General features: G+C 44.4%; 1 protein-coding gene across 7 annotated transcripts in view; it reads left to right on the top strand.

Moving 5' to 3' along the window:
• USP4 (ubiquitin specific peptidase 4) overlaps nt 1-14,181 on the top strand; it is a 97,836-nt gene that overhangs the window by 25,143 nt on the left and 58,512 nt on the right. For all 7 annotated transcript variants that reach the window (XM_073352709.1, XM_073352711.1, XM_073352710.1 and 4 more), the window contains 4 exons: nt 33-206; nt 3,867-4,025; nt 8,343-8,567; nt 13,192-13,275. In XM_073352709.1, coding sequence (XP_073208810.1) covers nt 33-206; nt 3,867-4,025; nt 8,343-8,567; nt 13,192-13,275 — 642 coding nt within the window. The remainder of the gene's footprint in view (nt 1-32; nt 207-3,866; nt 4,026-8,342; nt 8,568-13,191; nt 13,276-14,181) is intronic.

A 14,181-nucleotide genomic window follows, 5' to 3' on the forward strand; every position in this document is an offset into this window, starting at 1 on the left:
CATGAGCTTTGTAAATGTTATTTTTATTTCAGTGTTTGAGTAACACCCCACCTCTGACTGAGTATTTCCTGGAAGATAAATATGAGGCTGAAATAAATCATGACAATCCTCTGGGGATGAGAGGAGAAATTGCAGAAGCATATGCAGAGCTTATTAAGCAGATGTGGTCTGGGAGACACTCTCACGTGGCGCCACGTATGTTCAAAGTAAGTAGACACTTTTATTCAGAGAAGATGGTAGTGAAAGCAGGGTTAGAATGAAAGTTGTAATGTCTTTCCACAGCTTTTGCTGTCACGAAAGCTATAATGAAAAACATCTTAAACCTGATGTTTTTCCACTTAGAAGGAGGGGTGGGGATCCAGATTCCTGCCTTGTGCCAAAGCTATAAAAGGGAGTAGAAGAGAACAAAGGGGGCTGCCAGTCATGAGAAATCCCCTAGTTACCACCTGAGCTGGAACTAACAGGGACTGTACTGGGGAAAGGATTGGGCCCAGACTAGGAAGGAGTCTAGTCTGTGAAAGAAGCTTATTGGAACATCTCTGAGGGTGAGATTTACCTGATTTCAGTTTCTTAATGTATTAGGCTTAGACTTGCTTGTTTTGTTTTGTTGTGCTTGGTAACTTACTTTGTTCTGTCTATTACTTGAAATCTCTTAAATCCTACTTTTTATACTGAGTAAAATCACTTTTGGTTATTAATTAACCCAGAGTAAGTGATTAATGCCTTGAGGAACAAACAGCTGTGCATCTCTCTCTATCAGTGTTATAGAGGGTGGACAACTTATGAGTTTACCCAGTCTAAGCTTTATACAGAGTAAAACTGATTTATTTGGGGTTTGGATCCCATGGGGAGCTGGGTATCTGGGTGCTGGAGATTGGAAACCTCCTGAGCAGTTTTCGGTTAAAGTCTGCAACTTTGGGGCGTGGACCAGATCTGGGTCTGTGTTGCAGCATACTAGCATATCTGGCTCAACAAGGCAGGGTTCTGGAATCCCAAGCTGGCAGGGAAAACGGGCTCAGAAGTAATTTCAGCACATCAGGTGACGGTCCCAAGGGAGTATCTGTGATCGAACCTGTCACAATAGTGTTTTCTAATATCCAACCTAGACCTCCCCCACTTCAACTTGAGACCATTGCTCCTTGTTCAGTCATCTGCCACCACTGAGAACAGCCGAGCTCCATCCTCTTTGGAACCCTCTTTCAGGTAGTTGAAGGCTGCTATCAAATCCCCCCTCGCTCTTCTCTTCTGCAGACTAAACAAGCCCAGTTCCCTCAGCCTCTCCTTGTAAGTCATGTGCCCCAGCCCCCTGATAATTTTCCTTGCCCTCCACTGGACTCTCCAATTTGTCCACATCCTTTTTGTAGTGGGGGCCCAAAACTGGACACAATACTCCAGCTGTGGCCTCACCAGGGCGGAATAGAGGGATAATAATATTACCTGACCGTCCTTGTCTGTCTCATATCCTGGGACCAACGCTGCTCCTCCACCACTGCAAACAACATTAGAAGAAGGTTGCAGTTACCCCAAAAACAAGCATTATAAACCCAGTTAAGGTTAAGCATAAAAATAAATCCACCGATGTCAAAGTAGGGAAATGCACTTAAGGCACCCAAACAACCTGAGTAATGTTAAGGTAGAATAACTTCTCAAATGTATGGAATGAGTCACTTCCAACTCAGCTAATCTGTTGAAACACAAATGTCAGAAGTTGCTATAAAGGCTTTGCCTTAGAGTATGAATTTGAATTTGGGGTGAGTTGCTTTTGGGGTGTGTTGCTGTTGAAGGTGGAAATGTTAGCCTTTATGGGATGGTGGGGTCTGTTATTGACAGTGTTGTGAATGATGTGAAAGTAGCAAGGAATGCAGAAAACTTTCCCCTTAACTTCAAAGATTTTGGCTTGGTGTGAGACATATCCTGAAGCAAATACTTAACTGTCCCCAAATGAAGTCTTTGTGTGTTTAGTTTTTGAAAGCCTTAAATTTTTATGTTAAGGAGTGATGTGGATTACAGACCTAAAAGTGGCAATTCTTCAACAAAAAAAACTTCAAAAACAGACTCCAAGGAGAGACTGCTGAATTGGAATTCATTTGCAAACTGGATACAATTAACTTAGGCTTGAATAAAGACTGGGAGTGGATTTGTCATTACACAAAGTAAAGCTATTTCACCTTGTTTATTTCCTCTCCCACTGTTCTTGTAAAGTGCTGGAAATGGCACATCTTGATTATCACTACAAAAGCCATCCCCCCCCCCCTCCCGGTAATAGCTCACCTTTACTGATCGCTCTTATTAGTCTATATGGTAACACCCATTGTTTCATGTTCTCTGTGTATCTAAAATCTCCCCACTATATTTTCCACGGTATGCATCCGATGAAGTGAGCAGTAGCTCACGGAAACTTATGCTCTAATAAATTTGTTAGTCTCTAAGGTGCCACAAGTACTCCTTTTCTTTTTGTGGATTCAGTAGGTGATTTTTTTTTAATACAGGCTTTTTTATAACTGAAATAGATCACTTTTCAAATTTATGATAGTTACTTAGCAATAACAACTATAAGTCAGTCACTGTTAAGTAGCAGTGTTAACTTGTTCTGAGAAAATTTCTCTCCCTCGTGAGCTCTGCTGGAGCCCTCTGGTTTGTTTTCCTGTAAGTGGGGCTCTGATGCCCTGCTGGCCACCTCGTGATTGGCTCCTTCTAGTTTGTGAAAAAAAATCAGTGGGATATCCTGCTCATGGTACCAGAATGATCGCGCTTTCAGAGTAATTGTGGATCTTCATACTGTGATCCTTTCTTATGTCTTGGTAAGCAGGAAAATTATTAATGGTGACAAAGTATTGTCTTTACATTATGAGGTAGCACCCAGTCTATTGAATAGAGCAGCTCACACCTCAGAGCGATTGTTTCAAGGTCTGCGCAGGTTCAGGCTGTTGTTGTTACTTTTGGTTATACACTCGTCAGTTTTCAAAGTTTGTTTGAAATTAGAACAGCTAGAGACTTAGAGTAGAATCCTGGCTCCATTGAAGTCATTGGGAGTTGTGCCACTGACTTCAATGGGGCCAGAATTTCACTCTTAATAATTTTTAGTGAGAGCTGAGACTGGAGGACATTTGAGGCCTATCTGCTCTGCACAACCCAGCTAATCCTGCATGTCATGTGGGAGGAAGGGCGCCCGCCACACTTTGGGAAACACTGCTCTAACTGATGAGTTAGGGAGCCATTTTCTTTATGGACATGTTCTTGTTCCATAAATATCAACTACAGGGATTTGTGGATTTTTCTCTGAAGTATCTGGCTGATGTAAGAGGATCCTGGACTAGATGGATTTGGGGGAGAGATAGTTTAGTGGTTTGAGCATTGGCCTGCTAAACCCAGGGTTGTGAGTTCAATCCTTGAGGGGGCCATTTAGGGATCAGGGGTAAGAATTGGTGATTGGTCCTGCTTTGAGCAGGGAGTTGGACTAGATGACCTCCTGAGGTCCCTTCAAATCCTGATATTCTGTGATTCTATGACACTGGTCTGATCTACTGTAGCAATTATGTTCCTAAAAGAACACAACTGAAACTTGTACAGCACCCCAGGTGCTGGCAGTTGGTATTTCTTGACCCAGAGCTTAGTATCAGGAAGTCCAGATTCCCAGCATCCTGGCCTTTCAATCAAAGGCATTTTTAAAGGCTTTAAAATAGGCCAGGAAATCTGTACTGACATCCTTGTTATGTTGCCTTCAGCTTCATTATTGTTAGCAATAAACTACAGCAGCTTCTTGCTGCTGAATTCTGAAGAAGCCAGGATATGATTTTCTTTTCATTTTTACAAATACACGCATGATGCTGCTCTGACCAGATTGTCCTATTCTGTTTTAATTTTAGACCCAGGTTGGCCGTTTTGCCCCTCAGTTCTCAGGGTACCAGCAGCAAGATTCTCAGGAGCTCTTGGCATTCCTCCTGGATGGCTTGCATGAGGATCTGAACCGAGTGAAGAAGAAGCCCTACTTGGAGCTCAAGGATGCCAATGGCAGGCCTGATTCGGTACAGTGCTTAGATAAAACTACACCCTATGCTCAATTGGAGGCCCTGAGCTACATTTAAATAGCATGAATAGTCTGTATTAAACTGCTATCCAAAGCCAGGAAGATGATAGTTAAAGCTACAAATGTACTTAAGTTATTGTTTGCACCTTGGGATTGCAGTGGTCTTGCTATATCCCCAGCATTGCTCTGACACTTGGAATGCTAGAAGTCTCAATAGAGGTAGATTAGTGAGCAGAATGCAGCTAATCAAACGTGAATGGTAAACTGCATTATCCCATATTACTGCAATTTATCACTTGACTGTCATTCCATATGCAGGGTTGGAGCACAGAATTTAATAAATTATATTTGTATTCTATGTGCATATGGTGCAGCGAATGCGATAATGTGCAACACAAATGATGGCATAATTTATCTTTTCTCTAAGAGGCCACATCAGTCTGTTTGTTGTGTATATAAAGAATTGCCTAGAATCCTGTTAAGGAGAAGGGGGGCCTTGGACCCAGCCTACCGTTGCCTTTTATCCAAGCACTTCCATTTTTCCTCTAACTTAAGGAGATGCTCTGAGCTTCCAATCCACAGGCTTAAGCAAATACCCAGTAAATAGAAATCCTCAAACTTGGAAAAGAGTTTCAAGAAAGCCAATTCAGATAGCTTTGTGAGTACTGCCTGCAGATTTCCTTTAGCCCCCTTACTCTTCACTGGGGAAAAAGCCAAGTGATGTAGATGTATCATAGGAGGAGGATGATTGATAAAATACTTTCCATTCCAAGAGTATCTAAGGAAGATATTTAATAGCAGCTGCTAAAACTAGACATTTTTAAATTGGCAGGTTCAAATAACTTGCAACAAAGAGTTTTAAAAGAGTTGACAGAGGAGGTCTCTGGACCATTAGTGTTGATTTTTAATGTGTCTTGGAATACTGGGGAAGAAAGCTAAAGTGTTAATATTTAAAAATAATAAATGGGATGAGCAGAGTAATTCTAGGCCCATCAGTTTGATGTCTATTCTGGGCAAGCTAATGTAATAGCTGGTATGGGAACTGTAAAGGAGCGGACTCACCCCTCTGTTGCCTCCTGCTGGTCAGGAATTAGCTCACTAGGCTCCGGAGCACCCTCTGCAGGCCGGTGATCAGTACCGCTCTGGCCCCCGTGTCCCTCACAGACCCCGGTGCCCCTTTCTCTGGGGTTCTGCCCCCTGGCAGTACCCCCTCACTCTACCTCTGGGTCTCCCCTTCCTGGGGAACCCCCAACCCACTATCCCCACCTTGCCTCAGTGTGGGCTACTGCCAGTCATCACCAAGCCCCCACTCCCTGGGGCAGACTGCAGTGTAAAGGCCACTCATCATAGGCAAGGGGGTTCGGACCTGTTGCCTTCCTCTGCCTCCCAGTACCTCTGTGGGCCTTGGACTAGGCCCTAGAGCCTGGGGAGTTGCCAGCCTGGAGCGCCCCCACTCAGCCTGCTCCTTCCCCAGCACTGCACCACCCTCAGTACCCTGTCAGGCAGGCAGCCAGGCCCTGCTCTCTCCCAACCTCGAGAGAGACTCGTTGAGCCTCTGGCTCACAGCCTTTTTATACAGGCCAGCTGGGGCCTGATTGGGGCGTGGCTCAGCTGCGGCTGCTTCCCCAGTCAGCCCTCTCCAGGGCTGCTTTTAACCCCTTCTATTTTAGGAGCAGGGTAGCCACCCCGCTACAGGAACTCAATTAATAAAGAATTAAAGGAGGGTGCTATAATTGCCAATCATCATGGGTTTAGGGAAAACAGATCTTGTCAAACTAACTTTTTTTTTTTTTTATGACGTTACAAGTTTGATTGATGAAGGTAATAGTGTTAATGTAATATACTTAGACTTCTTAAAATCATTTTACTTGGTACCACATGACATTTGATTAAGAAACTAGAGCAGTACAAAATTAACATGACACACATGAAATGCATTAAAAACTGGCTAATCGTTAGGTCACAAAATGTAACTAAATGGGGAATCAGCATGGAGTGGGTGTGTTTCTAGTGGAATCCTGCAGGGTGGGGTTCTTGGCTCACTGCTATTTAACATTTTTATCAATGCCCTGGAAGAGAATGTAAAATCATCACTGATCAAGTTTGCAGCTGATACAAAGATTGTTAAATGATGAAGAGGACAGGTCACTCATACAGACGGTTCTGGATTTCTTGGTAATCTGGGTGAAAGCTTGGAAATCTGGGTAATATGTATTTTAATACAGCCACATATTAAGTCACGCATCAGGAAACAAAGAATGTAGGCCATATTTAAAGGATGGGGGGACTTTATGTTGGGAAGCAGTGACTGTGGAAAAAGACTTAAGAATCATGGCAAATTAGCTGTGAACGTGAGCACCTGGTGTAAAGCTGTGGCCAAAAAAGACTTATGCAATTCTTGGATGCATAAATGGGAATATTGAGTAGGAGTAGAGAGATTATATTCCCTCTGTATTTGGCTCTCTTGCAACTACTACTGGAAATATCATGTCCAGTTCTGGTGTCCACATTTCAGGAAGGATGTTGATAAATTGGAGAGGATTCAGAGACAGAGCCATGATAGTGATTAAAGCAGTGGTTCTCAAACTTTTTTTTTCGCGGAACACTTGAAAATTGCTGCGGGTCTCAGTGGACCACTTAATGATCTTTCCAAATATCGTTTGTACCGTTAGCTAAGTATTGTAATGTGCTTTTGATAAAAGTGCTATGTAAAAAAAACCTTAATAATAATTTAATGTTTTTTCTACAAATAAAATCACACAAGTCATATTTTAATATTAGTAGTCTTACCTTTCTAATGCAATGGATGTGCCCTCTCTCCCCAGCTGCGGCCGTCCCTGAATTGGGGCTGGGAAGGAAGGGGGTCTCCCCCTCTCTCCCCCGCTGCAGCAGCCACTCAGCTGGGCTGGGAAGGAGGGGGATCTCTCCCCTGCCGCGGCAGCCCTGCACGTCCCAAATTCCCTCCCACCCCCTCTTCTCACCCCACTGCCCCCTCCCCTGGTCACCACCTCACCTTACATGTGCATCTTTTCCAGGGTCAAGGCATCTAATTAGTGGAGCCACGCCTGTGCAGCTCCACCAATTAGGTGGGTGGCCCTTCATTCTCTTGTGTGCGGCCACCCAGGCACGCACCTTAGAGGGAACTATCCGCGGACCATCTGAATGGAGCTCGTGAACAACTGGTGGTCCGCAAACCACAGTTTGAGAACCTCTGGATTAAAGGATTAGAAAAATGTGTTTTGTAGTGATGCTTGAGGAGCTCAATCTGTGTAGTTTAATAAAGAGACAGTTAATGGGTTACAGTACCTACATGGGAAATGCATTTGATATTACAGGGCTTATGCAAAGTCCAATGGCTGGAAGTTGAAGCTAGTTGACAATTTCAGATTAGAAATAAGGCACACGTTTTTAATATTGAGAATCATTAATAATTGGTACAATTTACCAAAGGTTGAGGTGGGTTCTCCATCACTGGAAATTTTTAAACCGAGACTGGATTTTTTCTAAAAGATTGTTCTCATTCAAACAGGAATTAATTCAGGGAAGTCTATGGCCTTTATTACACAAGAGGTCAGACTAGATGATCACAGTGGTCCCTTCTGGCCTTGTCTATGAATCATCATCTTCTAACTTCAGGCTCTGGGCTGCGGTTTTCTACGCTTCCAGAGAAAACTCTGCATAACATTTATAAACTGAGAGCTTTTGCAAGCTGGAGACCACAACCTGTCCCTTCTGGGTCAGGACAGAAAGCAAATGACCTTCTATGGATGAGGACTAAAATGAAGCCTTGCACACCCCACTATGGGCAGGAAATCCGTTCTGTATCCGTTTCCATATACAGCCTAGAGATGAACTTTAGCTGCATCCAGTAAATGGGGCCTGATCCAAAGTCCTTGATGTCAATGGGAAGACTCCCATTGATTGCAATGGCCTCTGGATCAGGCTCATTGACTTCAAGCAACTTGCTCCCTCCACTGTCCCCTCTCTCTCTCCAACCCTCACCTCCAACACAGAGGCAATCTGTAGCAATACAGGCCTGACATCTCCCTGTAACCTAACACAGACTGGTAGAATTAGGTGTCCGTTATTTCCTTTTGCAGCAGGGAAGACTTGCAGACCTGGGGCCTGGTTAGTGAGAGAGAATGGTAGGCGGTTAAGGGGAACAGAGTTCAGGGAACCTTGATAGTTTTTCCAGCTTGCTTAGATGTATATATATTTTTAAAATATCAGAATTATGCTGAGTTCCTTTCGTCTCATGTCTCTGTATTTACATTTCTAGTGAAGTGTATGAATTAATTTTATTTCCTTTCTACAGGTGGTGGCGAAAGAAGCCTGGGAGAACCATAGGTTAAGAAATGACTCTATTATTGTGGATATTTTCCATGGCCTTTTCAAATCCACCCTGGTCTGTCCAAAATGCTCTAAAGTTTCTGTGACTTTTGACCCTTTCTGCTATTTAACTCTTCCACTGCCCTTGAAGAAAGATCGTTCCATGGACGTTGTTTTGGTTTTTGCAGGCCTGCATCATAGACCTACCCAGGTAAAAAAAGACATTTGTAGGTGTTAATTATCCCCAAAGACAGTCGCTGCAACCAGTTCAGAAAAATCTGATCTATTTGACTATTAAGGCTGGGATTTTCAAAGTAACCCAAAGGACTTGGATGCCAAATTCTCATTTAAAAATTATTGGGAATTGAGCACCCAAAATTGAAAGTGGTTTGGAAAATATCTCTGTCTAAGTGACTGGGATGATGGGCAGCAGGAATCTTATTTGCCCTGGTGGCAACAAGACTACATATGATAATATTGGAGAGCATAAGCAATAACGCATTTAATTGTCACATCCAACCCGGCCTGGCTCTGGTGCCATGGGAAGTGCTAGGCTGAAACTTCTCTTGAACATATAGGGCTCCTAGAGGACCTTTTGATCCCGAGCAGAAATTAGAAAATATCCTATGTTTGAAGAAATTCAGGAACAACGTGACCCTTTTATGTACCCGCTGTATGACCAGGTGGGTTTATCTGTGATCTGGAAATGGGAGTGGATAATCAGGTAGCAAAAATTGCAGATGGCACAAAATTATTTAGGTTGATGAAGACTTAGAAAAGACCAAGAAGCTTCAGAAAGATCAAATAAAGCTAAAAGAATGGGCAACATAATGTCAAATGAAAGGCAGTGCTGACAAATACAAAACAATGTGCATTGGAGGCCATAATTTGAACTACTCATATAGTTTGCTGTATTTTTAAATGAAAAAGATCGAAGCATTATTGTAGACTCATCAGTGAAAACCTGCTCATTGTACAGTGTCCATCAAAAAAGCAAACATAAGTTGAGATTTATACAGAAAGGGAAGGAAAATAATTCTGAAGATATTAAATCATTATGAACCAGTGAGATACCTTTATCTGGAATACTGGGTTCATTTCTGTTCACCCTATCTCAAAAAGGAAATAGTAGAATCAGAAGGGATTCAGAGAGAGGCAATAAAATTGTTAATGGCCTGGGAACGGTTTTTTGTGAGTGACTATTGAAATGACACACTGTTTAGTTTAGAGAGGAGGCTAATAGGAGCAGACCTGATAGAGGTATATAAAATAATAAATGGCATAGATAGTGTTTATAAGCATTTCCATAAAACAAGAACAAAGTGGACCTTCAATGAAAAAGGATAACACATTTAAAACTGATAAAAGCAAGTACTTTGTGACACCTAATTAACCTGTGGAATTCATTGCCACTTGATAACATTAAGGCCAAAAGCTTAACAGGATTTAAGAAAGGATTAGAAAATTTTATGGATAATTGGAACAATGCACAGATGAGGTAAAAATAAAAATAGAGGATTAAAATGAACAAGGCAGCCTCTGGGGTCATGTGGAATCTTACTGTAGGGACATGTTAAGTAATTAACCACTGCAAGGATTCTTGCACCTTTCTCGGAAGCATCTGGTATTGGCCTCTGTCTGAATCAGGATATTGGATTAGACAATCCACTGGTGGCAGTTCCTGTCTTCAAGAACTTCCAGGCATCCCCACTTGTGGGATAGCTCCCTCTGCTGACAAGCTCACAGAGCCCTCTTCAAAGCAGTGTTGTGTACATGTTCTGAGGTTTTCAAACATTCAGCACATTCAGCACCCAGGTTATAGAAGAGAGTGCACTTCTCAGCTGTCTCAGTTCCTTCTGCTGTGTCTGATTATTGCCGTGGTGGTAAGCTTAGTGCCCTGTTCTGTAGTTGAGGTAGGGGTTTAGGTTTTAGTGTAGTTAGGGCTTAAGGAATATGTCCCTAAATTTAGCTGAGTTCTCAAGATTCCCTCCAATGCTGAAGCTGTGCTTGGACTGGAAACCTGCAGGGGGTTGAAAAGCTGTTTCCATGTTGCTGATGATTCCAGAATCAGATGCCCGAGTGAGGTTTTTGATCTGTTTGGGGGATTTCTCCCTCTTCGACTCAGTATGCTGCCTGCAAGGCATTCACACCCCAGGCTTTCCAGGACTGCCAACTGCAGCCCCAGCTGCACCTTATGGAAGTGCCCCTAAAGGCTCTTGAGTTTCTAGAAGACTGTGTTTCTGTGCACTGCCCAGACCGACCTTCACGTGCATCACTGCCCACACCAGCTGTACGGGCAATCCTATCTTCTGAAAGACTCTTGTTTAGCCTAACCAACAGAAGGCTGAGGGGAGATGTGATTGCTCTCTATAAATATATCAGAGGGATAAATACCAGGGTGGGAGAGGAATTATTTAAGGTCAGTACCAATGTGGACACAAAAACAAATGGATATAAACTGGCCAACAGGAAGTTTAGACGTGAAATTAGATGAAGGTTTCTAACCATCAGAGGAGTGAAGTTCCGGAATAGCCTTCCAAGGGGAGCAGTGGAAGCAAAAGACGTATCTGGCTTCAATACTAAGCTTGATAAGTTTATGGAGGCGATGATATGATGGGATAGCCTAATTTTGGCAATTAATTGATCTTTGACGTTTAGACAAAAGCCTGTGATGGGACGCTAGATAGGGTGGGATCCGAGTTACGGAGAATTCTTTTCTGGGTTTCTGGCTGGTGAGTCTTGCCCACATGCTCAGGGTTTAGCTGATCACCATATTTGGGGTTGGGAAGGAATTTTCCTCCAGAGCAGATTGGAAGAGGCCCTGGGGGCTTTTCGCCTTCCTCTGCAGCGTGGGGCATGGGTCACTTGCTGAAGGATTCTCTGCATCTTGAAGTCTTTAAACCATGATTTGAGGACTTCAATAGCTCAGACTTAGGTCAGGGGTTTGTTATAGGAATTGAGGTCTGTTGTGATGACTGCGCAGAGCTGGGGCCACACATGCACGCACGCACACACACGCACCCCGAACATCTAACCAGAGGCAGGAGACAGCTGTTGCATTAGCTGAATAACTTTATTTTGCTTGTTTTGTACAGAAAAGTTCATTTCATGTGGTGACATGGGAGGGGGGCACTCAGTGTTGGAAGGCCATGGTGGGCTGCAGGTGCCTGATGTTAGTAGGCTCTGGTAGTGTTGCTTGGCTCCCGAGGGTTAGTGCGTGCTTGGAGAACCTACCATTCCAGGGATGAGGAGGATGGAGACTGGTGGAAGGCCTTGAGCAGAAGTGAAGGGAGAGCTTGACTCCTGGCATTAGTCTCAACTTGTCTCTTCTTCTAGTGTCTGCAAAATATTTATTCCTCTCTGCAAAGTATTCCCAGTGGCCACAGGAAATCACTGGTTTTAGCCAGTCCCTACATGATATCCTTATGGGAGGTAGATAGTTCTGGAGTAGTGATTTGCAGGAAGACACATTGGTTAACTCCAATTTACATGAGGTATAGTAGAAATCCAGCCAAACTGATCATGGCTTTCTCCTTTCCCGGTGCTTGCTTTAGATCGGGGTGGGCAAACTGCAGGCTGGATCCAGCTGACCAGCTGTTTTAAGCTGGCCCTCGAGGTCCTGCTGTGGAGTGGGGCTTACCCTGCTCCAGCTGGGGAGCAGGGTCAGGGGCCGCTCCACACAGCTTGTGGAAGCCGCTGCATGGCCCCGCTCTGGCACTCCAGCCAGGGAGCAGGGTCGGGCACAGCTCCCGGAAGTCATGGCATGGCCTTCCTCTGCCTCCTATGCGCTCCAATGGCCCCCTCTGGCGCTCCAATGGGAGCTGCAGGGGCAGTGCCTGCAGATAGGGCAGCATGCAGAGACACCTGGCCGCGCCTCCACATAGGAGCCAGAGAAGGAACATGCAGCTGCTTCCAGGAGCCGCTTGAGGTAAGCGCTGCCCGGAGCCTGTACCCCTGAGCCTTCCCCTGCTCCCCAGCCCTGCTCCCCCTCCTGCCCTCCAAACCCCTCGATTCAAGCCCAGAGCACCCTCCTGCACCCCAAACACCTCATCCCCAGCCCCACGCCAGAGCCTGCATCCCTTCCTGCACCCCTGCCCCAGCCCAGAGCACCCTCCTATACCCCAAACTCCCCAGCCCCACCCCAGAGCCTGCACCCCAGCCTGTGCCCTCACCCCACCCCCGCATCCCACTCCCCCAGCCCAGAGCCCCCTCCCACACCCTGAACTCCTCATTTCTGGCCCCCCCGAACCAAAGCCCTCACCCCTCCTGCACCCTAACCCCAATTTTGTGAGAATTCATGGCCTGCCATACAATTTCTGTTCCCAGATGTGGCCACTGAGCCAAAAAATGTGCCCACCCCTGCTTTTGATGCATAAAGTCAAAACCTTCTGGGAGACTTTCTCTAGGATGGTTCCTTTTGCAGTGTTAATTGCAATATCCAGTGGCTGGAAATGGAAGCAATTGAGAGAGCAAATAAGGCATGGATTTTTCAACAGTAAGGGTATTTAACCATTGAAACAGCTTTTGGGGGCATTGTGGTGGATTGTTCAATCACTTGAAATCAAGATTGGATGTCTTTCTAAAAGATCTAGTGCTACCCCAAGTTGTTGGGCTAGACAGAGGAATTGCTGGTGAAATTCTGTGATCTGTGCTGTGGCTGTCTGGGTTTCAAATCTGAACCTGAGACACTGAAGACAGCCAAGTATGACTGGAAACCATACTTGCTATAGGATTCTCTGCTTTTAAGATGTCAGGACTAATGAATTTGCCAACTTTCTGCTCCATGCTTGGATTTATTTTGTCTCGTGTAAGTTTAACGTTCTCTTTGTTTCCAGTATCGGGTAGTTGTGCCAATGATGGGGGCTGTATCAGACCTGTGTGAAGCTCTTTCCAAACTCTCCAAGATCCCTGCAGAAAATGTAAGACCAAGCACACGCAATAATTTTGCTAATAAATGTGTTCTTTCGTTTTAAAGCATTTTATTATTGGAAAAACTTTGAAATGGACAATAAGCAAAGAGGAGCAAAATAGTAACTAAGCATTAACTAATTGGACTGATACATAACTCCTTGCTTGCCTGAATTCTAAAAAGAAAGCCAGGACACAGGCATACCCTGTTCACTTTGACACCTCCATTATAGTAATGACAGTAATAATGGTTTTAAAAAGTGGGGTGAGGGAAGAGACAGAAAAATGACTGCCACTACCATTGCAACTCCTCTTAGCCCTGGTCTACACTGGTGGGGTTCAAATCTGAGTTACGCAACTTCAGCTATGTGAATAATGTAGCTGAAGTCAATGTACTTAGATCGACTTACTGTGGTGTCTCCACTGTGGTGAGTCGACTGCTGCCGCTCCCTCATCGACTCTGCTTGCGCCTCTCGTGGTGCTGGAGTATAGGAATCGACAGGAGAGCGCTCAGGGATCAATTTACCACGTCTAAACTAGACGCGATAAATTGATCCCCGCTGGGTCGATCGCTGCCTGCCGATCCAGCAGATAGTGAAGACATACCCTTAGTTTATCCTTTTTGCCCCTCATATTATTACTTTGTGGGTATCTACTCCCTAGAAACCTCCTTAGTAGCAACAGGAAATGGGATGTACTTTATCTTTCTTAAGAAGTGAATGATTTTATTGCCCATTAAAATGTCAGGCTTGAAACATGTGGTTTGTGGGAAGTTGTCTGGATTCCCATAACTTGTTACCTCATGCCAGTTCAGAGGATCAGTTCAGTTCCTTTTGTAGTTAAGTGTTCAGTTATCTCTGGCTGACATCCCAGCCTGTTGGGCCTTGATGCACTGGGATGTATGATATTCTCTTCAC

This window comes from Lepidochelys kempii, chromosome 7, assembly GCF_965140265.1.
Source record: "Lepidochelys kempii isolate rLepKem1 chromosome 7, rLepKem1.hap2, whole genome shotgun sequence".
Taxonomy (NCBI): domain Eukaryota; kingdom Metazoa; phylum Chordata; order Testudines; family Cheloniidae; genus Lepidochelys; species Lepidochelys kempii.